Below are 27,474 nucleotides of genomic sequence, written 5' to 3' on the forward strand. Positions count from 1 at the left end.
CACCCCTTCTGATGGTCAAGACTCAGGTTTTAATCTGAAGAACTGAAAAGGAGGTTGAACCTTTTCAGAATCTGCTAGACAAAAACCCAATGAAATCTGAAAAGGGGAAAAGAATGAGAGGACTGTCAGAACAGATGGGTCACCAGGAGAAAGCATCTTCTTTATGTTAACAACTGAAACTGTGTGTTTAAATGACTGATTCATTCTACAGTGTGAAAAGGAGCTCCATAAGTAGTCTTTGTAGGAGATTGTCTTTGCTTTTAGCAAGGTATGGAGTTTGCTTAATGAATAAATATGTACAGCACATGCAGGCATAGGCAGGTGTCTCTACAGAAGAATTAGGGGACCATAAACACTACAAATTCCTTGGTGGAGAAGAATTCTGCCACGTCCTTGGTGAAATCCTGAGAAAGACCCTAGATGCAGGAGGCCATCATCTGCAATGTGCAGGATTTGACAGCTTCCCAGTGCAGCACTGGGCACTGCTCAAACTCTGTTGGAAAAATCTTGCGATGCCAATGACAAAGCAGGTAGGAAAATCCCACCTAGTTTAATTTACTTCTGTCTCTGTGGGAAATAGGAGTAAAGAACTCACTGCAGATGGAGCTCTGCTTAGAAGCCACATGCTTCTTTTTCATAAGTTCATCAAAATTCAAGAATCCAAAGAAAAAATCAATATGGCCCAATGATTAGCTCAGAACAGGTACTGTGTAAAGACTGAGAGCTTATTTAGAGAGACTGAATTAATGTGTGGATTCCACTAAAAAGATTCAGGTTTCTCACCTGAGAAGACAAAGCCAGAGTGTCAGTACATTCCCAGCTATTTGCCATTGACACAAGGAAGCCCAGGCCTGAATGTATGTGTTTTTTAGCTCAAAGCCTGAACAACCAGGCTTTGCGTATGAGAACTGAAATTGTGGCCACTTTAGTCAGCTCTGATTAGTGTCTTCTCTGACCCTGACCACATCCAGTCTCCATTAACTTGCTAAATATGGCCAAACAGCATATATTACAAACAGTAAATCGATTTAACAGTTGTATCCACAGATGTGTTTTAAACATTCCTGTGGTGAATAATCCCTTACTTGCAATATAAAAGTATTTTGTAAAAAGGCCTAAACTGATTAGTATTATATAAATATTAGTACCTCTAAAAACGGTGGGAGAGACGCTATGATATTACAACCAAACCAAAAAGGTGATGCACATTTGCATTCTGTGCTTGTCCTCTATTCTGCCAAAAAGAACAAAGCTTGTCTTCATTCCTCCCAGCACCAGACTAAGTAGGAATGCTGCTCCTGGTACAACACACAGGTCTACTCTTCTCACCTCCCAGGGAAAATGGAGATGAAATGAGGGATCGTGCTCTCAGTCCAGGCATTCCAAGTGAGAAAGCAGCATCAGCCAGGCTGGCAGGGGACAGAGCTGATGCACAGCAGCCAACAAAGGCATGTGAGCTGTAGGCCCTTCCCTTGATCAAACAGGGCTGTGTAGCTCAGCATCACCCCCTGTTCAGGGCTTACCCTTGTTCAGAGCCTGGAAATCCATCTCAGATTTGATCTTCAGCAAGCTGTTAAAGGAATTACCAGCTACTATTCATGCTCTTCCTGAGTTAGGTCATCCTATTATTTTCCCAGCTATCAAAAAAGGCTAAAGTACCTTTTCCTGCAACCAGCAATTGCTGCGGCTCTCACACGTCAGAGCCTTCCCCGCTCGGATGCTCGCGCTCCAGGCAGTGACAAAAAGAGCTGGGAACTGCCTGCCACACAGTATCAGAAAATATATTCGAGGAAGGCCGCAAGGTCACTGCTAATTTCAAACCCTGTTTCATGTTTCCACATGAAACACCTAATTAAAACTTTTCACTGGGTAGTTTAAATGAAATCCGTGCATATGCACTTGAGACCTCATTTTCATGTGCTGTGAATTAGAATACAGGAGGTGCTGCACACAGCGGTAGGAACACTAATCGAGGAAGGAGAGGGGAATACCTGCTTTGATTTAGAAGAAGATAGTCAGCAAAAATACCACTAATCGCCTGGGTTTTCATTCCTTTGCTCTTTGAGCTGCCACACAGAACCTAGAAAAATGGATGCAAGTGGTGTATTAACTGCTACCAAATCAGCGTTCTCCACAGGTGGCCGTGTGTCAAGCACATCTTGCAAAATGCCACCACCTTCCATGGCTACGGTGTGACAAAAGCTTTACACTCTACAGGCTATATACTGCTCTCACAAAAAATATCTATTAACATCAGCAGGGGCTGAATTAAACTTTAAAATGGAGGCACAGTGAGTGATGGAATGCCCATAGTAAAAGGACAGGTTTGGGGGTAGATTTTAGGGAGGTTTCATGATTAAAATAAATATTGGGGGGGGGGGGGAAAGAAGCCTGCAAAAAATACAAGGTCAAAGTGTCCTTACATTCCTACTGTGCATGTGGTTTCGACAAAGAAGGCAGAGACAGCCACTTTACAGCTGCCACTTTTTTCCCAAGAAGTCCTCAGAGCAGATAGCCTGACTCTGGTCCAGGAGAGGCAGCTGATCCTAGCGGAAAGGCTGTCTCCACACTGGCATTCTCCAGGTGGTCTCCAGAGCACGCCTGCAGGAACAGATGCCAACAAATGCTGACAGCATTTATTCCAGTGAAGTCCTGACACAGGCCTCATCGACTCCAGAGCATCCTGCCACTGGAATCACACTGATTTTAGCATAGACTCCAGATCTTACTACAGAATTTGCTCCAATGTAGTTTCTATTTGAAACAAAGCAAAGTTTGACATGCAGAAATGTGTTCACTTATTTAATGACACTGAACACTGAACAGGTATCTTCTGTGTTAGTGGCACAAATCTTCACTTCATTGAAATGGAACGTTCCTCCTGAACTTATTCAGGAGGACAGGAAGAAAAAGAAAGAAAGAAAAATGGTACCTAAAGCACTGAATCCTTTTTACATGACTCTGATCTCTGGGCAGACTACAGAATCTCAGACAACTTCCAAAGAGGAAGCTGTGGTAGGCAGCCATTGGTTTCTAGCTTATCAAAAAGTTTTCCAGTTATGTTGGGTATTTCTTTTCAGACAGGTTTAGATCATGAGCCAAAATGAGATGTCCTTGATTGGTTTCAATTCCAACAGAAAAGTCTGGTAAAACCGTGAATTACTTAAAAGTTCTGCACCACTGAAAGGTGAAAGACAAAATTACTGTTCCTGAAATTCAGAAACTGCTTAAAATTTCTGACCTACATTTGCATGGTACATATTCAAAGGATTATCAACTTTTCTTTTTTATCTTCTTGAATTTAGGTAACAAGTTCCCTAACTTAAAAGAGACATCCAGATACCTTTGTTATTCAGAGTTCCCAGAAAAAGGGTAGTAGTAACTGTACAGAAGTAGATGGCAGGATACATCCACTGTATTATCAGCATAACTGGGAATTTATTGATGTCATAAATCAGAAAAATGGAGAAAAGAACATTCAGAATATCATCAAATGTATTTATCACATGGAGAGAGGGACAATTTGATGTCAGAAAACAAAAGAACAGATGCTTTGAACTAATAAATAGGTAAATTCTACTTCTCCAAAGGGAGAATATGATAAGATTAATTCTGTGTAAGCCTTTGGACAGTCTAGAAACAAAAGCAGGTTAGTGGTTCAAAATCTGGAGAGAAACACAGAAGCAGGGAACAGTGACAACCTGCAGATTGCAGCTCTCAGAGAGTTTCTCTACTTTTTCATGTGAGTAAATGGAGCAAAGGCAGGACCAAGGAGCCATGCTTTCAGTCTTGATACCACCAGAACTGTGTAGTCCTGCTGCCCGTGAGAAACAACGCTCTTGTCCTCTCCCTGCCCCTGGATGTTGACCCCCATTCATCACTCACCCCCTTCTGTGTGCATCTGTGCCTTCATGAAGCCACTTGGTGAAACACAGGATCTAGGTTAAAATACTGCCAACCAAAAAAATTGCTAGGACATTTCATTCGACCCAGTCCAGTTTCTGGATTGGGTAAGTCACAAGGCTCTGGGGAATTAAGGCTGTGTTTCACTAGGAGCAGCAGAGTAGCCCTCAGCAGCACAGGTCATCCCTGACACCATATCTCATTCTCACCCCATATCCGTGTCCCCATAACGTGAGGAGAACCAATCCAGTTGGAAAATAACCCCAAAAGGAAGGTGTATTCATTGTGGTTTTCAGCTTCATTATTCCCTGTGTCACTTCAAAAAGCAGCACTACCTGGGCCAGCCCAGGGCTGGGAACAAGTGTTTGGGGCAGCACAGCCCCTGAAGTGATGCCCGAGGACCCAGAGGCTGCATAGGGACTGCAAATGTTTGGCCTCACCTCAGCTATGCTCAGGATTTTTTAAAAAGCTCCCTCTGGTCTTCAACATTTCAACCCATTTCCAGCTTCCTTGGGATTCCTGAACCAAGTCTCAAGGATCCCAAAGCAATTCCTCAACATTCATTAACCACTGCAAGTTTTATGGCACCCTTCAAGGTCCCACATGTTTAAGACCTCATTTTATACCTGGGTAAACAAAGGTGCAGAAAAATGATGAGATTTGAAGAAGGTTATTTATTAAATAACCAACAGAGTCAAAAATAAAAATTAGGTTTTAGTCTGCTAAATACCATGTGCCCTTTTTACCCCTTTCAGCTCAGGACCTAAGTCATTGTTCCACACAAGAATGAGTCACCATTCCATTCTAAAGAGCGCCCAGCATGCAAAATGTGTATGTGGAATTTCCTCCTATACAAAGTAGTATAATGTTACAGAATAAATCAAAGAGGAGAAAATTAGGTTTTCTTTTCTTTTAAATACTAGGATGAGCATCTGGAAGAAAGAAAGTATTGTGGGAATACATAACTTGACTTAAAGGAAAATAGTGAGGTTTCTATTCAATGTGTACTATATATATATATATATACATATATACTATGCTCACAATATATATATATATATCATGGGAGCACAAGCATGACTCAAGTGCTTTTTTTATAAGGAGAAGGATCACATAGTTTCACCACTCTTTTGCATGAGGATATTCTCCTCCAAAGCTTTGGCCACATTAAACTGACTCAACAAAAGGAATGGGGCATCCTCTTAAAAGTACGTAGTAAATAAAAATAATTCTATAATTATTTTTAAAGTGCTGCTAAGGATTGAAACAAGCATGCAGATGATCCCAGTCTTACATCTGAACAGGAGGATCTGTATCTCTGCAAACACCTTCCATTTCAAAAAGATACCTTTTCAAAAAGGCACCCGTTCCATACTGGGCAAAAAAAAAAAAAAAAAAAAAAAAAGGAAGCCTAAGACCCACAGAAGCCTTTTCTTCTCAGAAGATAAAGAGGTTGGCTTGTGAAAAACAGGTGATCACCTGGGGCTATGCATTCATTCCAGCAGATGAAAAATTGAGCATCTGGAATAGGACATTCTCTCCAGAACATGACAGAACTAGATTCCACTCCCTGATTCAGACCAGAGACTTGAACTTCAAGTTACCTCCACAGCAAACATGTACCTAACTCTTAATTACTTATTCTTGCTCAACAAGGAGGTATATACTGACAATCTCATTGATAGATTCATTTTTTCTTGGCTTGTAATTGGTGACTAAATCTAAATTGCAAACTATCATCTTACCCTGGTACAGCTCTCTCTGCTAGTGCTGGCAGGTCCAAGAGGTATAAAGAGAAACAGCAAACTCCTGTACTGACATGCCAAGTCCATTCTGTTTAGATGACTTTAGACATCTATACCACCTCATAGCTATTCAAGACATGAAAGATTTTTGCCAAGCCGTGTTATAGTTGTTATGGCCACTTGACCCACAGCTCTGCAAGAGATGCAGAGCAGCTGCCAAGAGTCAAAAGCAGTAAACCTACAAGCTACCCAATAGATCTGTCCCAAACAGAGCAGATACAACAAAAGTGATGATGCTTTTAGAAAGTAATGTACAGATTTCAGTCACTGATTGTATTCAGACATCAGTTGATGTCAATGTTTTAAATACTATCTTTCTATCCCCGGTTACTGACCATCAGTCCAAGAGTACATCAGCCCAATGCCACAGCTTTGTCAAGCTTACCAAAAGCGCAGCTCTGGACATGTCCTGACATTCTTTCTTGTCTCCTTGCAGGCGTCCAGCTGGGCACCCTAAAAATACCCCCGGTGTGTCATGGCTGGAATTTCCTTATGAAATTCCTCAGTCATGAGTAATCTATACAACCCAAAGCTCTAAATCATTAATCTTCTGTTGTAAGGCTTTTAACAGCTTCAGCTCAACCACTAACCTGCTTCAATGAGCAAATTGTCTGTCTTTCAAATGAGACCACTGATTACAAAAGTCAGTACCCAGCAAATTAACAGAACTGTTCTTCAGTATCTGTTGTCCTTCTGAAAACATACCTGCCTCATATAAAATATCTCTTTCATCTTGAATTAAGCCACAGAATCAATACACCCAAGGTGTAGTACTTATATTCTTTTAAACAGCAGATAATTCTAACTAATATATAGATTAATCTGTAAGGGGATTAATCTATATATTAATCCCCTTACAGGGTGGATTTAGGAAAGGTTCCTGTTCCTCCTGATGCAGCAAAGTACTGTAAGAACTTCCTTGGAACATTACTGTCAGTTTGTTAACATCTTATTCAGTTGATCTGACTATGAAAATTATATTATAATCTAAAGAATATTCTCTCCATTTGCTGAGGTGAAGAGCCCTTTTACAATTTTACTTAAACAATGACACTATAAACAGCCATGATTTTCTTAATGAGTGCAACACTTCATTCATATAATAACTGGAAATACTGTACAACACATTTTCACATCTATTACAAAAGCATTATTCGAGTTATAGTTGACTAAAAGGAATTTCAAAAACTATGGTTTAGTGAAAATATGTCTTGAATGCATCCCAAATGTATGCTGGAGGGGAAAAAAAGCCATGATAAATGACTTCAAGTGACTTTACACACACAGCTTGCTTTCTATATTATAATTAATGCTAATAATAAGCAAACCTGTCCAAAAAGCAGGCCTGCTCTATAGCTGAATATTTCAATACAGATTTTTCATCTATTTTCTGTCAAAGCAATTTTTTTAAGGAAATTAAATATTTAAATTACATAAAAATACAAATATCCAGTTTGAATCTCCCTAGGCTTATAAGTATGATTTGCATGTAATGATAAAATTAGAACTGCAATCTTGCATAGTTTTTTTTTTACGCTACCCCACATTTGATATTAAAATAATTTCTGTGTGTTTTAGACAATAATTTTGTTTTATTTATTTATCAATACATTGTAGGAATGCAAAAGCACAGAGAATAAGATTATCTGCCTATTTAGAAGCTTATTTAGTTCTATTTACTTTCTACTCATTTGCAAAGCTGAAGTTTTAGGGAGCCTAACACATATGGTAGGTTCAGTGCCTTCATTAAGTATTTTATTCTAACTCATTAGGAAGAGGAAGTGGGAAAAAATCACCATTAGTTTTTGTTTTTCTCTACAAGTCTGTGAGCACCATTATGGTTGGAGCACTTTTCAAACACTATATTTACCAGAGAAGAAGTTGGCACCGTGTGCTACCAAGGAACACCGGTTCCAATATACCAATCTAACCTCGTCACTGTCAGCTTCCAGTATCAAAATCAATTTAGCAGCTCACATATAACAGAAACTGAGTACAGAGCTTTAAAAATTATTACAGGTATTCAAAGCTCTTTTTTACATTTATACCATAAATGTGAAATGATAGCATACCAGAAAACTAAAAAAAAAAAAAAAGCAGTATGGACTTTCTGATTTTGTACAAATCATCTTACAGATATAGATATATATATATAGCCCAATTTTACACCCTCCAGAATACAGCCAGACTAAAGGAATCCCTTCTCCCACCCACTAGTTCCAAAACAAGCTTTCTTCCAGTGAGCCAGCCAGCTGTCACTTACATTCCCTCTTCCCGACCGTCTGCTTTTTCTGAGAAAAAATAATTATATTTCTTCTCCTGAACTAACCCAAACCAGTCCAAGCTTCACCTGTTCCTTATGGACCACAAACACCCAACACCTCACCTCAAAGTACACCTTTAGGAACTTTATCTGCCAAAAAACCTCTTATGTCTCCATGTGTCATCTGTCTTCTTTAAGTCAGTCACTAACTTCTGTATTCAAACTCAGATGAAGATGGTGACTATTTATTTGAATGACAGGAGAGTTTACCAGTCCTCATAATCAACCAGTCTCGCTCCCTATCACACTCCACACCTCACTCACTGTACAGGAAAGAGTTATTGGGCTACCAAATCAGTACCAAATTCTTCAATTAGGCTGAGAACCTTTCTCCTTTACAGGAAAGCACAGGAATCATCAGAGCTCAATTATAATACATTTATACTTGCTGTTAATGCTGGAAATTTATGTGAGGCTGTACTTATCTGAAGAGACCTGCTTTAGAAACACGGTTGGTATAACACCAGAGCCACAGCTCCATTTCCCATCACACGCCTGGGATACAGTACATGTAGAGAGGAGTTATGCATATGCACAATTCTAACTCCATGTTCAAGTTGGGATTTTGGGGTTTTTTTCATCTTCCTAGAGGAGAACAAACTAGAGAACTCTGTTTCAGGCAAAATTTCCCTTTGGCCATTTTGGAAAGAGCAGCTTAACTTCCAGGCAGGTTATAAAGCCCCTAGCTTTTAACAGTGACACTGGCCCAGGCTGATAAACACAGAGCCCTGCAAGCCAGCAGCATTTCTGCTTTGAGCTGGGCTGCCAGGGGCCCAGCCTGGATAGCAGGCTCTCCAAGGGCAGGGAGAACAGCCTGCCAGGGTGTTCAGGCCTCTCATTTACAGACTGCATGCCATTCCTTTGAGGAAGGCAGATCATCCAAGAAAGCCAAGTTTGAGCTCCCCAGGAGGGAAAGCTGGTGAAAGCTTTAGGGCAGGGATACTTGCTGAGAAACGAGGGTCCTGTGGAAAATGTACAGAGCATCTCTATTTTACTTCTGCACTGGGTGCCCATCACCCTGTGTTACAAAGAACGCAGTTTCAAATAAGCTATGCTTTTAAAAATTAAAAAAAAAAAAAGAAAAAAAGATGGGCATGTTACACATAATAAGGATACCACGCCCTGAACATGCTGTTCCTCGAACATTTGCAGTGAGCTCAAGGGACTGGAGAGTAAGCCAGTGCCAATGAATCTGCCATCACTTTTGTAGCAGCAGGATGAGATGGGAAGGGCTGAAATCTTGGATCCAAGCAGTATTCACTACAATTTACTCACTACAATTCAGCCTGCTGCTTTTCTCCTTGGAGAAGAGGGAGGATATCTGCCTGGAGCAGTGAACCCTGCCCAGCCAGTCAAATCCTGTCACCTGCACGTGCACCGGATCAGCTCTCAGAGCACATGGGAGGAAGGGAGGGAGAGGAAGGGATGGAAGCTCATGGCTTCCTGAACGTATGCAACCCACTGCCCTGCCATGGCAATGTGTGCATTTTTTCCAGTGAAAGTTACCTGAGTCAGCTAAACTGAGAAGTTACGACAAACCTTGCCCAAGTCAAGGGTGCCTTCCTGGTGACTATTCCTAATGAAATCAGTAGTGTACTGGGGGCTTACCAGACACACCCACAATGAGAACTTTAGGTCTCTCTTACATCTGGGCATGGGCTGTCTGGATCCACCCTACAACAACCAGCAGAGTGCAGAACAGGGGGAAGAAGCACACCATGATTTATTATTGCCAGCACTAGCTGTAGGACATTCCCCACCAAGAAAAAAAGGGCACATGAGGAATGACCTGGGCTTCTGCAGTCTCTCAGGCAACATTTCTCTTTGCTGTCACCTCTAAAAGTGTGTCCTAAAGGTCTAAAGGCATATCCTTGTCTGAGAGCAGTAATTGCTGTGTTATACTGCTCAGGATGAGTATGAGCAAATTGCTTGAGCTCCTGCTAGACTGAAGTCACTCATCTCCTAAATAGCAGCAACTCCTAAGTACCATACTTTTCAAAAGGAGAAGAAAAGCTGAGTGCTGCTTTCCTTTCCATTTTTGGAACTGTACTGTAATCTGTGCAGCTACAGAGCTGCAGCTGACTCCACAGCACCCTTTGCAATGACCAGAGTAGCAGCAAAAATATCCACTGAATTTTTTGAGTAACAGTCCCAATATCCCCCTCTCATCTATGCCCACATATCTGTAATCTTATTTCTAAATCCTGAAACACAATAGAAATCTACCCCAGTTTAAAATCTTCTTTGCTTGAGCACTCAACTTTTAATTGTGCTTTGTGGATACAGTTTAAAGATATATAGAAAGTCTCCCAGACATCCAGTGCTAGAGGGTCAGCTGAGAAACAATTTAATCTTGGGTAATTAGCCTTTGCTAATTGCCCTCCTCCCTTCTGCACACTTACTGATACAATTACACAACTACACCAGACCAGACCCCCTATGCTGCCAAACAGAACAGCATGAAGCTCTGAAAAAACACTTAATCATTCTCTTTTCCTTTGTACAGCCTTATTTCAGTAGGAATGAACTTGCAGATGAGCTGAAAAGTATTTCTTTTCTAAAGTACAAGTCTTTTTTCTACTGTCCAGTGAGCAGAAAATGGAATAAATTGCAGATACATAATGGCAAGAGACATGAAGACTAGGTGGGTTTTTGGTTGTTTCTTGCAGTTATTATCCTCTTCACCTTTAGATGAATATGCAATCAGAAGAGAAATCTTTACTAGGAGAACAAAATTAGGAGACATTGTGCGATAAGCAAAGCAGTCAAGTTTCTGTGAATTTTCAGTCCAGTTATTAACATCTGAATAAGTGCTTTCAGAAGCATTAAACAGAATGCTGCTTTCTTCAGTGTAACTTGTGATTGAAAACACAATTTAAAAGAAAAAACCACATACTGTTGAACTCCCTATCCAGACAATTGTTTTTAATTCATCCTGAAAAGTTTCAGCCAATACTTGCATCCATATATATCCACAGTAATTTTAAGATAATTTAGAGTACTTGAAGCATTCATATGCCTTATACATTATTTAAATACACCGTAAAACCAACAATTTGGTAAAAAGCATCCTGAAATCATCTGCAATATCCTAATATAAGATATTAATAACAGCATCTGACAGTTAATGACAACATCATAATTTAAGTGTGTTGACAATTATTGACCTGAACGCACTTTAGAGAAATGTAAATGCCAGAGGAGAGCAGCTACAGCTCCATGACTAATGTGTGCCCTGGATTCTGACCATCAGCTTTGCTATTCCAGTTTTGTGACCTAAATCTCCCTCCCCTACCCGAAAGAAACAAAAAACCCAAATAAGAAATGTCTTACTTGTTCTGCCTTCTCCAGTGCTTTTCTATCCGCCTGCAAAAACTGGCAGTTCTCTCTCGCCAGCTTTTGGACCAGCTCAATCCGTCCGATGTCATCTCTTCCCTGAAGCTTGCATAAAACTCCTGCCTTAAGGGTGGGAGAAAGAGCAAATAGATACTTAAATCCACAATCCCAGGACATGACACCGCCACAGATTTCAACCTTAAAAGAAATGCATTTGTTTTCTCATATTTGCGGTACTTTGGTGCCACAAACAAGTCACTGCTTCCCGGGAAACAACTGGAGAGGAACAGAAGCACATCTGAATCTCCAAATGCATCTGCTCTGGAGGAAAGAAGGCAGGGCTAACTAAATCAACCTCTCCTCTGAGTGCAACTATCAGATATGCTGTGTTTTATTTGTTCCTGTCAGCCTGTTTCCTGTTACATAAGAGAACAAGAGCAAGAGGTTAAAAACTCATGGGAAAGTTAGCCAGGAACAGCCCTGGAAAAAGAATGAAGTGCAACACAAGGCACTCCTAAAAATAACAGTCTACAACTCCCTCTGCTCCCACTCTGACCATTTTTCACATATGCAAGACTCAGGAGCTAAAAGACAGTTGTGCCATATTTAATTATTCCGTAAATAACAAATCTGTATCTGTGGATTTTGTTTAGGGAAGGAAATTATATTTGCTTTAAAAGCTATGTTAGAACGAATATTTTTTTTCATTGAAAAGCTGTGTTAGAACTAAATCTTTTTTATCTTTTTTTTGGCTAAATCTTTTATTCAAGCTACACTGATAGTGTTTTGTCAAAATGGTTGTTTTCTAAAAATTCCAGATAGATACATATGAAAAGATGGATTCATGCTTGCACACAGGCACAGTAGAGACTCATTGCAAAGTGAGCTGATATGGGCTAAACTACTCCTTGCAAAGTCAGTGGCTGATATCACTGTCCATGATTTGGCTATGGATATAAAATCTGCATAACTGAGACCTGGGGTGACGGTACCACACAGCTTTTATTAGCCCAGATGTTTCCTGATGGGAGCAGCAGATGCTTTGGGAGGGCCCATCATGTGGCATACCTATGATATGGCTGTATGACTTCAAAGGCAATCTGCAAATAAACAGTTTTCTGGTGAACTTCCTTCACAGTTTTCTTTCTACTGTTCGTCTTGAGTTTACATTAATTACTATCTACTCCAGAATTCACAACACATCTTATGAGTCAGGCTCAAATGCTAGCGATACCCTGACTTGCTAACCCTGCAGGGCTCAATCCTTTGGCCTTGAGCAATTCCTGTCTGTGACAGACAAAGGTGTGAGAGTGCCCACCCAAATCATCCTACAGCTTGGTGGTTTCTCCAGCCAACAAATGGGGGTTAAGACTTTTTCAGCTGAAGAACAAATCTACTTTATGAATAAGTTATTGAAGGCTGGTGGGAAAAAAAATGGGCTCCACAACCAAATCCAGAGTCATCCTTATTCAACTTACTGAAAGAAATTTGTACATGCCTACATTCTTCCAGTCGGGATGAAGACATCTCCTCACAAGTCTGCATCAGACACTTCTGCTCTGATGAATAAAGAATTTGAGATACAGCCTGTACCTTGAATGTCCTGTGCTCCTCCTGAGCCCAGCCTCCTGAGGAACCCAGCTTCCCTACATGAGCCTACTCACTGGTTTGAAGGTCAGAAATCTACTGAGAATTTAAGGAATTACATTGCCTAATCTCAAATTCCTTACATAGTCCATGAGTTCAGTGCCTTATCTTCTAAATCAAAGACATTGGTTTATAAACCAGTTCTGACACACTCTTATCCCCTGCAGATCAGCAGCAAGACTGATTTTATCAAATGTGGAAGAATATAGTGAACTAGTTGTCCAGACTTGTTTAATCAATAGAGAAAAAGGGGTATTTAGGAAGAGACTTTTTTTTTTACTCTACAGTAGACATTTAAAAATGGTCAGATCAATTGTTTCCTAATATCCTCCTTTTTCACCAGGAGAAAATTTGGAACCTAAGACTTGGAAGGCCTGATATCTGCACTTCCAATACCTTGATGCTTGGGGACATCAACTAAATCAAGCCTGCTTATTTCATGGCTGCAGGATGCTTCTAGCAGAGTAATGTGTAATGTTCTTCATTACATCAGTGTCATGTAGGCTAAGGACAACTCCAAAGTGTTATCACCTACTAGAACTTTGAGATGATAAAGATTTTGGCTGTCTCTGGATCTGGGCTCTTAGTACTATGGAGGCACTTTTTGCACCTTCCTGTTGTGCTGCCCTGGTTCAGGAATGGCACTCCCCAGCTCAGTGCTCCCACTGAGACTAACTGAGGAGCCATTTTCTCCCTCACCCTTCTCCTCCCCCATCTCCTTTGGGTAGCTGAAGAGGAGAATTGGAGGCATAAAAGGTAAAGATTACAGGTTGAGACAAGAATAATTTACTGAAAACAGCAATGAGACAAGAAAACAAGCAGTAAGGGCAACAATAATAATGACATATAGGGTACAAATCAGCAATGATCCACATGGAAACCCCTCGCCAACAGACAGTACCCAAACAATCCCTCCGCTACAATATCCCAGTCTGGAAGAGAGTCCCTTCCCCTGCCCCCACCAGTGATGTGAGGTGGTATAGAATAACCTCTGGGTCTTGGCTATTGCAAAAACTAACCCTGTCCTGGCTGAAACCAGGACATCTGTCCAGAGAAGGTAGTCCATGACCTACAATAACCACCAAGTAGAAATACTACATTTTAACATGTCCCCTCCTCCTGTCACGGTTCTTTAATTTAAAGAGATGCAGAGAAAATTAAAAAAAAAATCTTATTTAATTAGGTCTCCAGAGGATAAAAAATTTCTGGGAGGGTTAAGGTATTATTAAATTAATTGCATATGTTTAGCTCTGGGAGTAAAGAATGCACTTGAAACACAAAAGACTAAACATGTTTTTTCATAATTAAGAAAAAAACTATGAATCCTTTACTTTTAGTTCTGGTTTCCTCACATATACTGACTTTTCACTACAAATTCTTCTGTCAGATATCTGTAAGAAAACATCCAGGTCAATTAATTAATTAATTGATGACAGCTTCTAAAACCTGGTTAGGAAAATGTTGACAGTCTCAAATTACTGGTCATTTTCACTTCTCAATACAAATTTAATGTTTAGGCAATATTTTGGAAGCTGTTAGACAAAAGTGTAAAGGCAAGTCACCCTACTTGCAAAGCACAGTTTTGATTTTCATTTTGTGCAGGAACACATACTTCAAAACCCTTGTTGGTGCTTAGACCTCTAATTTATGTAGACCAAAACAGATACAATTACTAACATGTGAAGCTGAAAATCAAAAATTTGCATAGTTTAACTGGCTTTACCTTAATGAATGATAAAAGAATTTACCTTATAGTAAAGCTTTACTACCATTCATGGCTCAAAATTACTATAATTAAGTGTGTTTATGTAACATTTGAAATGAAATTTTAAAAAGTTTAATGGAAATGAAAGCAAATTAGTCACTAATTAGTCCACCCACTGAGGGTGGAAAAAGGAAGATGCTGACAACATACTTTTTGTTTCAGCATATCCATTGGAAAATATTCCCTCTGCATAGGTCATAAATGAGCATCTAGCAATGACACAGAGGTGAATTAACACATCCTTAGGAAGACAAGATGGGATCATTTATTTACATAATTTACATTGTTTACAGCATGTTTGCTTTTGAAAATCCCCTTGCCAATTTTTTTTCCACACTACCAGTTTTGTCTACTAACTCAAGTGTAAATCAAGCCCCTTTCACAGAGCAGTGTTTAGAGCAGGCACCACACCCTTCAATTCTATTAACAGAAGGTTTGTGGTGGTTTGGTTTTCTTTCATCACATACCTCTCTTTCTGTAGCTGGTGAAAAAATATAATTATTACTGGCTTAACATTTAATCAACCTGAAAACTTAAAACCATGTGCCACTGCCTCAAAAGACAGGATGCCTTGCTTTGCTCCAGTCATATGCGAAGTCCCACTAAAGCAAAAAAAAACCATTCACTCCTTAAAACAAACTGTATTTGGCCTTCACTGGATGTCATTCTTATGGTGCTAACAAACAGTGCAAACAACTGCTTTGATAAACTCCTGCTCTCCTCCCAGCAGAGCACATTAACACTTTTGTTAACTGCTCATTTAATAATTGTACAATTTTAAATGTGCTTCATATTATTTCAAATTTTAGAAGCTGATTTCCAGTCAATTAAAATCTGGGTAAATCAATACCCCAATAATAAATTTTTATGGGCTTTTATAATTATTTCAGGGAAATCTTATTAGCTGGCTACATAGGAGCTTTGCATGTGCATTGTCTATGTCATAAATGGGAACAAACATTTTCAAAAAACTGTAATAACTACAGCAACTAAGTAGAACTGAGAATATATTAAATCCTTCCCCTCCTGCCTCCCCCCCAAAAAATCCAATGAAATAACAGAAATCCAAATATTTTGTGCAGCGAGGTCAGTGTTTCCCTCTGGGCCCTTCCTATTTCTCTGTAATGCACTCTTGGCTACATGGCTTGTACCCTTTCAGCTAGGCTTGCTCACAGACATCAGCATAAATCCTGTCTGTCTTGCACACGACTTTTCAGTTTGGCAAGATGTTAGGGAGATAAATCAGGGGCAGGAACTGCAAGTTGCATACAGGGGAAGGAGAAAAGGTGGCAACTGGTGGGGAACATAACATTTGCAAGAGAAATAGAAGGAGAAAAAAACAGTCAAGACTGGGAAAATCAATTTTAAATTAAAAGCAATAATCAGTACCAGTACAATGAGCAATACAGTTACACTTGCACAGCTTGAACGCATGAATAGAATGATTGAATGAATTGCAGATTAATCTAAAAAGATTCACAGAATTAAAAAGGGTAAGCAATCCCACAATAAAATACTCTAAAAGGCAGTTTAGTTTCTTCTGAGCAATATCCAGAAGTGTGCTTTGGTTGTAAATGAGGGCAGTTAGGAAAAAAAAGAAGAAGGTTGTTGCTTGCACTTGAGTGACTAATAAGTATCCCTATTTCATTGCATGTCTACTTACAGTGATTAAAATTCAATCAAAATGTCATATGCCCTTGCCTCCTAAAACACATCTCATTTTACTTTCACATCTGGTATATACTATGTGCATTATCTAAAAGGAGCAGAAAGATAGCTAAAGAATGTTGTCCAATTGCAACATCATGGGATTAATTCCCAGAATAATCATCAATCTTATTCTAAACAGTCACATAAGATGAGATCAAGCAGACTTGCTCCCTCCTACATGCTCCCTGCACAGAACATCGAGGAAAACTCATTTCCCAGAGCTATGGAAAGCAGTTCTTCAGCTTGTAGATCTGGAAACATTCCCAAGACTCCATTAATCTTACACATGTACCTGTGCATCAGAGGTATCCTTGAGATCTTCTAGTCCTCGTATTTCTTGACTGTTGCTTTCTTCATTCTGATTAATTGCTAAAAATAAGAAAGAGGAATATATTGGAAGCAGGCAGGTTTAAATCACAAAAAGCAGCAAAGTGCCATGGACCACTTGAGATCAAATAGGATGACCATTCAAGGAATGTTTTAACTTCAGCATTCTAGTTAACTCCTGGAGGGGTTTTGGACAGATCCTATAAGGTACACATTATTAGGTTTGGAAAAAATGCTAAATACAGCATACTTTATTTTCCCTCATGCAGTAAAATCCACTACTAAATAGTTATAGTCAAGCTACTGTTAGTCCTTATAAAACAATGACATTTAAGGAACTCCACTTTTACATACATTGTAACGAGATATCATGACCCCTAAGCAATAAAAAAATAAGGTCTCCCTCTTCTTCCATTGTATTACAGAAGGTAAACAAAATAAGCACATTTATCCCTCATCTCACACTTGGAAAATTCTTTGTAAGCAAAGTGATGTCAATCTTAACAAGCATCACCACTAGCCATGAAAATCATCTCCAGAAATAAACGGTAGCAGGAGATGTTTTATCAAAAATTCTTTGCTGCTAGCACAATAGAAGAAAGCAGCAACCTCACCCAATTAACATGACTTAAATCACTTAAAAACAGCAAGTTCTGCTAGACTTTAAAGTTTTGTATCAAACTTGTTCAATCCCCTGAATGGTCAAAACCAGAGCTAGGAATTTATCCAGCTAAAGAAACAAGGAACCTCTTGTGAAAGAACACCTCAGATTTCTGTATTGCAAACAGCTTCATCTATAGGCAGTTTTACTACCTACACCCCAAGCTACCCTTTCAGTCAGCACAGCCACCTGCTGTATTTTGGTGGAACATTGAGCCCTCAGATGTTCTGCAATGTGACATGTTGGGAGAGTCAGACCAAAGGAAACACACGCAAATTGACTTCACCTTATACTGTACACATCAGCTTAGAAAAACCACACTCAAATATCTTTGATCTTGAGTACATATTGAGTGATTTCCTGGTTTAGCCACAGCATTTGTGACATCAGAAGTGTCCTTGAAGCAGCAAAGCTGTCACATCTATTTCCTGAAAAACACCTCATGGCTCATGGCTTTGATGGATGGGTGGGAGGGCTGAGCTGGTGCCCTTCCTCGTGCCCACCTCCTCTCTCCTTCACCCCTGTGTACCTGAGCTGCTCATCAGGCTGCATCTGAACAGCCACAGCCCAGAGCACAGTGTGTTCAGACAAGGATCACCAGTCCTGTGTTGCCTTAAAACTACATCTGTGAGCTGAGGCAGCTCAGGATTTGACTGATGAGCAAAGGGAGCAGGAGAAGGGCTGGCAGTACCACCTTCCCCAGGCATCCTCACCTATGCAATCCTCAGCCCTCAGCCTGAATCTCCAGACATAACCAGGTTGTCATGGCCAAGCTCATACACCTAATGTGAGCCATGAGGTCCAGCTTGGTGTGTCTGCATGGGTGCTCTGGGTCTTCTGCAGACAAAAAGCATCCTAATGTTTAGGCAGCATCTAGCTGCCTAAAAGAAAAGTAACTTTGGACTGTTCTTGACCTCTAAAATAAATTATAGGAATTTATTTTTTTCTTGTGGCAGGATTTCTCCTGATATTGCTATGCCATATAGGATATAATTTTGTTTCTTCCCCCACAGTTATGCTATCAAAAAAAAGGTAATAAAAATGTAATTATAAAAGGGGAAATAAGTCATTCTGTCAATACACTTTATTCCATTACAGGATCTTTTAAAATCCATTTTCATATTTCTGACATAAATCTTCACTATTGGGTTTGCAGGCATCACTTTACCAGCAAACCTCTGAAATGCAAGGTGAATACTGAGAACACAGGGTCAGACTATAGCTGCAACAGACAGCCTGTACAATGGGCATCAGATCCCACCATATTTAAAGCTAGGCAAAACCAAAACACTCTTGGGATACTGTGGCATATCTCTGCCCCAGCCTGGAAAATGAACAACATAATGAGTCAGTAATGAGAGGGATGGCCTGAGCAGCCATGTGTGACCCTGCTTTTCTGGTGCAGGGCAGGGTTTCTAAAGGCAACCTATTTTATCCAGCCAGGCTGGAGGGTCTGTGTCTGTGCAGTACCTTCCTGTGTAACCCATCTGCCAGCCTTCCTCCCCAAGAGCTGCCTCATCCTCTTGCTCAGTCCCACACATGCATGACCCTGTTCTACCCACTGCCACTGTGGGAGAAACAGAGCATTCAGGACATCGATTTGTTGACCCCTGCAGAACAACCTGCCTGAGACAGGAATGCTGCAATGCTGGAAGGCATTAACAAATGCTAAAAATCGGTTGTTTGAGCAATTTCTCAAATTGTTAAGTCTGCGTTAGCAGAACAGTTCCCCAATTCTCCTTTCAATTTTCTGATTTCTTCTATAATCAGTGTGCTGTAGGCACTCATGGGCAAAATATCCCCCCAGACTCCGGCTATTAATCATGGCATTTAGAGGAGTGGCACCTTGCTGGTAACACGGCCATGAGTCGAGGTTTAAGTGATTTACATTGATCCAGCCAGCTTTTCCACAGTCCTGAGCAGATGGGCGCTCCACAAACAGCTGTGCCAGGGGAAAAGGTTAGTGCCTGCCAACTGGCTTCTTGTCACAGGCCTCATTTACAAGTGTCCCCTTCCCTGCCCAGTGCCAGGGCAAACACCCCTTCAACCAAAGTGAACAGGCAGGCATTCAGGGAGCAGCACCTCTGGCTGACCTGGCTGGGCGGGCAGGTGAGAGGATGGTGTCTGGCCAGGGAGACAGTGACAAGCAGCAAACACCAAGAACTGAGGGCAGCAAGATCTCTTACCTGGCGCAACGGGGAAGAGAAAGAGGGTGCATGTCCACAACCCCCAATGAATACAGCTATCCTTGAGAGTTGAATGATTTTAACATGAGCAATTTTAAAGATGATGAGAAAATTGCCTCAGTTTAAGTGTACTCTAAGTAAATGGCTTATAAGAATAAAAATAAAGAAAAAGTTTTTATATCAGCAATTTCACAACTCAACTCTAAAAAAACCTGAATAAGTTTATCATCCAGACCCAGCTCTCCTTGGCTTCAATGTTGTTTAGACTGTGTAAGGAATGTAGAAAAGAAGCAGTAAATATTTTCTTAAAGAAAAAAAAAACAAAACAGACCTCACACTGACGTTCTTGCAGCTCTCTTGGGAGAGAAGGAGCATTTGACCTTTTTTTCATGAAATTTCCATCACAAACTTGATTTTTTTTGTCCTCCTTGCCTCTTATCCAAAGCCACAAGGACCAGCCACAGCTAAACCATTTAACTTCACCCAGGGAGCAACACTCAAGGAATCACACCATCTCATACATTTTCCCCATCACAAGAACACAGTCCCCAGAAGGCTGAAGTGGCCACACAGACAAGCAACAACCCCTAATTATATTTTCTTGGTTTCTGTAGGAAAAGATTACTATGTATTTTGTCTATAAAACAGAGAAAACCCACGTATTTCTTAAAATATTCTGGTGTCTTTAGAAATTTATGTTACTAGGGGCCATCACGTACATATAAGAAATTTATTGCAGTATTTTTGGACACAGTATGCCTCCTAAACCCATAACAACTCAAAGACATTCCTCAAATTGGCCCAGGCACTACTCTCGTGGGTTATTGTGCATGCAATACAAGTTCTGTCATAAAATATAAGAATTCAAGGATAATTTCCTACTTACTCTTAGCTGACCATTTATTTTTTGATTAAAAAAAAAATTGACATTGCAAATTCAACCATAGGAAAAGCAAGCGGAAGCTTAGGGTGGGATGGGAAAGAATTTCCCAGGCAAATGCTGATTCTGGAATTGCACATACAAAAAAAGTTGTGAACTTTGGAGCTGAGCCAAACATTTCCTTCTCCACCACCATAAATCCTGCTTTGCTCCCTGATACAAATATCCCAGCATGTTTTACAAAGCAGCAATAAAAGGGAAAGGCAAAGGTAGTTTACCCTGATCTATATGTATCCATGTAATGTTATGCTTGGGCTCAGGCTTGAGACCTGAGACAGGAAAAAAAATACAAACAAATGTAGAGTGATCAATTCCCTTTTCTACCTGCAGCATTCCTCCTTTGGAGGAAAGGTCACCGTGAGAGAAAGAAGAAAAGTCAAATGAGCATTAGCTTGCTAATGTGCAGTTCAAATATGTCCATTTGCAAATTAGTCTGGGGAATTCAGGATTTTGATGTTTTATGGTCACTTAAGGATCACAAAGGCCATGATCTGATCTGAGTTCCTTGTGGCCCCACAGAGCAGAGCTGAGATTTTGCTAGTAGATTCTTCTGTCAATTATGTTAGGACAGAGAACTTTTGTGGGGGGGAGGTTTGTCTTTTAGTAATTCCATTTCAGATCATTAAATCAGCATGAAAAAATAATCAAGAAATAAGAAACCAAAAGAAATAATTTTGTACCTGCTACTATAGCACAATCAGCCATCACACAGGCATGTGAAAGGAAAGGAAACACAGCCACTGCTCACACTGGGACTAACCAACCAACCCTGCTTCCCCTGCTTTTAACAGCACAAAGTGCCACAAAGCTTCGTGTAGATTCAAGGCATTGGAAGGGATTTGTCTTTCCAGCAGCAAGAAGCACAACACACATGCTAAAGGGGTCACCTTAGCTAGATAGGCTGGCATCCAGTGAGGGTAACAAAAGGCACGAGCAGCACTACAAACCTTCCCCTGCCTATGGAAGAATCTGCCAAGGTTACCCACAGAGCAGTGCCTCCATGTCACACTCTTCTTTATGCCACAAACTTGAAGGTAAATTAATTACATTAATTACCTTTGATGAGTAAGATTTTTAAAAAGTCACATAATATTACAAGCACATTATTTCATTTTAATGCTTTGTCTTGTTCAATATAGCAGAATAATTTCCCCAACTGAAAGTGGGAAAGACAGTTTAAAAAAATCCACACATAAAGCAACTCCTGGAACCCACAGCGTTGTGCTCTTCCCAGAGGCTTTGCTTTATTGTGCTTTCTTCCTTTCCTATAAATGAAATTTCTTCTTTCTACCCCTTCTGGCTGCAAAGATAACCTTCTCAACACAAACCAAGGCACTAGCGTCATTCCGCTGCTGCAGCCAGCCAGACTGGAACAATAACACCAGGAGAGGTGTGAACTTCCTCCTTTGGCTTAATAGGGTGTTAACTGTGAAAGCTAATTATTTAAATGCTTAAGAAAGGACTGCCATCACAGTTAACCATTTTGCTGCTGAACAACAGGCAGGGACATGTGCCCATCTTTAAGCAGCTGGCTCTGGGTTGCACCCACATGGCCATTCCAGGCGAGCTTCCCATCACTGCTGGCTGTCCCACACCCCCTGTAGTGGCTGTTCCCCCTCTGTGGTACCATAAAGTTTGGGATTTGTGGATTGGCAGAGGATTACCACTAACCTGGCTGGGTTTGATGACCTGGCTGAGAACAGAACACCCAGGCAGCAGGCAGGGGGACAGGACATCCCTCAAGGTAACACCGCTGCCAGACCCCTTGTGCCACACAACTCCAGCTGCAGCTCGTGGGCTTGCTGTGAAATCCATCTTTAGGAACAGGACTGCCTGGTTTTCGGGGACAAGGGCCCATAAACCACCTTCAGCAGACATGCTTCTGCACTGCCCCAGGCTGCTCCTAAGACCAAACTCTCTTAGCCTGCTGCAAACCCTCCAGCACGGTCTCAGCAGCAGCCGAGCGGTCTCAGCAGCAGCTGGTGGAGGATTCCAGCTGCACAAACAGTGCCAGGCTCACCTGGGACTGCACAGCCTGCATGGGGACTTCACTGTCCCCACAGCCCCTCCAGAGGTAGCTCTGCTTGCCATACAAAGCTCGGTCAGCCCTAAGGCTACGTCGCTTGTGTACTCAGAGATGCTCCTTCATTGCAAATGCAGACATTAATTTATTATTTAGTTTTGTTCTTTAGCCTGCAAACATCCAAGAACATCAAACTAGTCTGCCCTTTGTATGATTTCAGTCTTTTCAGTACTCTGTGATCACAATTCATGTATGAATCTCTTTTATCTAGCCACTAAGTAAAAGGCACCTACGTGCTGTCTACAGACAGGAGACATATTCCCACCTTGGAAGAGTTAAAGAGACTACTTCTGAACACAGGGACTTCACTTATTTGACAAGCCAACAGACTTTCACTGCCTCATCCCTGCTGGATGGTTATAGCCTGTTGTGGGAGTTTTTTGGTCGCTGTCAAACCAACAAGACCTCAGTAATCTGCAAGAATATTCCCCGGGGAGAAGGCTCCAGAACTGCCAGCAGCCTGCACCAGTTGATTTATTGTCAGCTGCTGAGAAGCTCACAACTTCTAGCATTCTTCTTATATTCCGAATTTTTAAGAGGAATATTTGTTTCTCTTCTGGAATTTTTTAGTTAGGGTTTTTTTCTTGGTTTTGTTTTGGTTTTTTTCCAATGGAAATTGCTGGCATGAAGCTTTTAAGAACAAACACAACCTCCAATTTTATTTTTTTAAATCACATAACTAAGATAATTTCATTATTTTTGAAAATGTTACTGTTATTTTGAACAATGGAACTTGTGATATCTCTTGTTGTTCTTTGTGGAGGGTATACAGCGAGCTCTAGAGAGGTTGGTTACTATGGCAGCTCTGAGCTGTTTGACAGTGTTATAATGTTTGCTGATGCTTATTAATTTATCAGAGTGGAAAAAAATGAATAGCTCATACTGACACCACTGGGGAAACTAAAAGCCAGATCCTCTAGGCTATGTAAAGCACTAGTGCTGAGCAATGGAAAAAAAGATGAGCAGCCAGTAAATGCTTTGCAAACCTCAGATTTGGGGACCATTTTAGACCAGACCACATCCTCATGCATGTTCCTGCATTTTCCAAGTTCTGTTTCCAAACCAAAGGGGAAAACTAACAAGCATTGAGTATCTCTGAAATCCCCAAAAGCTGCTTGTAAGAGAGCAATAATCCCAGGAACAAAACCTTCCAACTGAGAATTGGCTCCTTATTTACCATGAAAGAGTAATTTTTTCTCAGAAATTACTGAAAAGAAAAAGCTTTTTAAGCTTATCCTTAACATGTTTCCTTTTATTAGCAACACAAAAATTGCCTTTGAGCTTTCTTATTCCTTCCCACTACTTCTGCATATATACATGCAAATTATCATACAGATTTCCCTCCACTGAGTACATTACATATCTCTGAAACAGTTGGCAGACCCCTGGGGGGGTGTTGCCCAGACAGCTGTGCAATCAGCTGAGTAAATCAGCTAATTAAAGAAACAAAGAAAGTGCAAAAATTATTAGAGACAGAGTCCCGCTTACAGCATTGTTCAGCACCTCTGTATGTAAAAAGCACAGCAAGCACAAGATGGAATAAAGGTACTTGTAAATCAGTGAATGAACTATTGCACAAGTGACAACGATGCCATTTTCTCTCAAACCCTAATCTGGGATGCTATGATATTTATGCTTTGTAGTTTAAATCAATTTAACATAAATTACTCCAGCATTTTATTTTACAATTACAAAAGTGTGAAATGTAATGTTGGTCTCATAACTAACTTCTGTACTTAAAAAATAGTCATTAACTTCTGCTTGACCTTAGGTGTAGAACTAATATTGAATTTGCACAGAGGGTACTCATTATTCTGATTAGTTTCCATGCAGAAAAAGAAGTTCCCAAGGGTCCTAGTGCTACAAGCCATTTCTCAAATCTCAAATAGGAAACAGGACTCCAGAAAATGATGCAAGAGCATTTCCTCTCATTTCAGAGTTTATCAAAAGGAACAGATAACAGCAAGTGTAGGCATCTGCAATCTAAACAGAGCAAAGCCACTGTGGTAAGAAAGGAGGCTGGCAGATGCAGATTTGGTCTTGCTGATCGCCATTAAGGCGCCATTCCTTCCCACAGCTTCTAAATGACCACAGCAAGGACAAACTTAAGTTTAAATGAGGCTCAGGTCTGCCTACATTATATAGCCATTATAAATTAAAAAAATGAGTGTACCAAGTAAAGCCACCAATATTTCCCAGCTCAGTCAGATAATGGTAATTTCACATTATTGTAAAACTGGTTTTGTTAGGATCTTCCGTTTATTTTATTCATAAGAACCAAAGCCCCAGGTTCTTATATCTGGCTTTGAAGGTCCATATTTCATGCAAGGTAGTGGTGCAGTTGAACAACAAAATTTGTAAAGCACCTCTGGCTAAATGAGACAGGCATTTTTTAATAGATAAACAACTACTGTTGATTCACGTGGCTAGAGGAGATTTGGTTTTCAATGCCTTTGTGATGCATGCAAAGATAAAGCCACATTTTATACTCACCTTGTGAATATACGAGGTCATATTTTTTATCAAGGAGAAAAAAAATATTGAAAAATTATATGAAAATGCTGTAGGATTACTACAGGAACAGACAAAATCAAGGGGTTTTGTACCAATTGCAGCTCAAGGGGAACCATTTGATGCTTGAATGCAGAAAGTTTTAAATTCTATCCAGTTTTGTAGATATACATTCTCATGTGCATGATATTTAAAATATAATTAAAAATCACGTGGTAGTGAATATACGTATAACAGTTTTGTCTGAAACGAGATGATGGAAGGATGGAGAAGAAAGACCCCATTAAATGATCAGAGAATGATTGCTGGGAGCAGATCAAACAAGGAGGAAGGGGCTGTTGCTGAGCAGGCTGGTGCAAAGTGAAACCGGCTCTATTCCATGGAAACATCCCCCAGGCACGGCCAGGAAAGGAGCAGGAAACAAAGAGGACTCTGAATAAATAAATTCTGTGAACTCATTGTAAATGCCTCTCCCAAAGGCCCAGTAAACAAAACACTCACCTGGGGGTTGTTTTTTTGCACAACTGCTGTCTTTGCGACCTTACTGTGCTGCATCTTTTTGCATATGTGCAAAATGTCTTTCCCCTACACAGCTACTCTGCATTGCTGATTTTTTCTACGTGTGAGTACCTCAGACCACTCAGAAAGAACTATGCCCAAGGTTCTACAGCAACTGCAAAAACAAAACCATAAACTGCCAAAATCACTCTCACCACAATTCCCAGCAGAGAGCTCTTCCTTCTTTTTCCAAGTCTGAGTCCATTCTGCTTTATATCAGCTGTTGAATACACAACAGCTGGTAAGTGTTATTGTGTAGTCCTTTCACTGATGTTGTCCAGGGCATTTCCCACCCCCAGCATCACCCAGGGTGGGCACAAATGAGCATCACTCCCTGGGTCTAGAAGGAGTCTGATCCTGCCCTTTTAAAATGCTGTCATTTTCTGGGTGTGCTTGATCTCAGGAATAATGGAAGAATCCCATGTGATGCAATACATCCTTGGCCCCTATGGGTGGGATTCCCTTCAAGAGGGCACAAAATGTTTTAAAAGGATTGCTAAAAGAAGCAAACATGATTAAAATCACAGAATCACACATAAATTGTGCTGAGTTGGAAGAGACCCATCAGGATCATCCCTGAGCAGGACACCCCAAGAATCACACCACGTGCCTGAGAGCATTGCCCCAAAGCTTCTTGAGCTCAGAATCACCTCATGCTCTGGTCACTTCCCTGGAGAGCCTGTTCTGGTGCTCGAGCACCCTCTGAGTGAAGAACATTTCCCTGATATCCAACCTAAACCTCCTCTGACTCAACTCCATTTGAGGGGCCATTTTCTTGAGTCCTGTCACCAGCCACGAGAGTGAAGAGATCACTGCTGCCCCTCTACTTCCCCTCATGAGGGACCAGCATAAAGTCTCCCTAAGTCTCCTCTTCTCTAGGCTGAACATGCCATGATCACCTTCCTTACTTCAAGACCTGAAATCACAGACCTTAAAGAAAGATCCTAAAGCACAGTGTAACTTTTAGAATATTGCCAGCTGTTTTCAGGGGAAGCTTTTATTTTGAATCACATTTCAGTGGGCAGGAGAAAAGTAAAGATAAAGTCACCATGACCTAAAAGAAGCACAACAGTCCTGCACCTTCACTTTAAGTGGCCATTTCTCCAGGGTGAATTTTATAAGTAGAATTTGCAGAAGAATTTGCAGAAGAACTCTCATTCCACAAAGTTTACTAATTTCAGCCCTTGCTATAAACAACTGGGTGCTTGGAAAAACTGGAAGTTGTAATGGCACTACTTAAGTAAGCAAACCTATTGAAAAGGGATCTGAAGAGAACAGAAGAGCAATAAGATCCTACTGATTTACCCTTTTCCCACCCTTCAAATTTTCTCAGTTTTTCACAAGGGAAAATGCACACCTCTCTGGCACATGATTGTCACTTTATTCTGTAAATAGGACCAAATTTTTTCATACCTCATTATGCCCTTTTTCAGTGACATAAGTGGTAATAAATCATGCACGTTTTACACCAAAGATATTGAATATGTGATTGTTTATGAAACACGTAAATTCAATAGTCCTTAATGTGTTTGAAATTTATGCACAACACTGAACTGGTCCATTCTTGAATGACCTTTGATCATGTATTTGTTATGTTATTTTTCAAGTGTGTACATAAACCTAGCTAAAATTTATAATGCTTTTTATTTTCTATATAACAACATTTCTACAAGTGAATAAAATGAATAACTTAGCATAGGACATTCAGATAGCACCATA

The 27,474-nt window shown here is 40.4% G+C and overlaps 1 protein-coding gene across 1 annotated transcript in view; it reads right to left on the reverse strand.

The window, feature by feature from the left end:
• RAPGEF5 (Rap guanine nucleotide exchange factor 5) overlaps window positions 1-27,474 on the reverse strand; it is a 155,552-nt gene that overhangs the window by 78,047 nt on the left and 50,031 nt on the right. The window contains exons 8-9 of the mRNA XM_064412141.1: window positions 16,782-16,858; window positions 11,365-11,490 (exon numbers count right to left, since the gene is read on the reverse strand). Coding sequence (XP_064268211.1) covers window positions 11,365-11,490; window positions 16,782-16,858 — 203 coding nt within the window. The remainder of the gene's footprint in view (window positions 1-11,364; window positions 11,491-16,781; window positions 16,859-27,474) is intronic.

Source organism: Passer domesticus, chromosome 1 (genome assembly GCF_036417665.1).
Source record: "Passer domesticus isolate bPasDom1 chromosome 1, bPasDom1.hap1, whole genome shotgun sequence".
Taxonomy (NCBI): Eukaryota; Metazoa; Chordata; class Aves; order Passeriformes; family Passeridae; genus Passer; species Passer domesticus.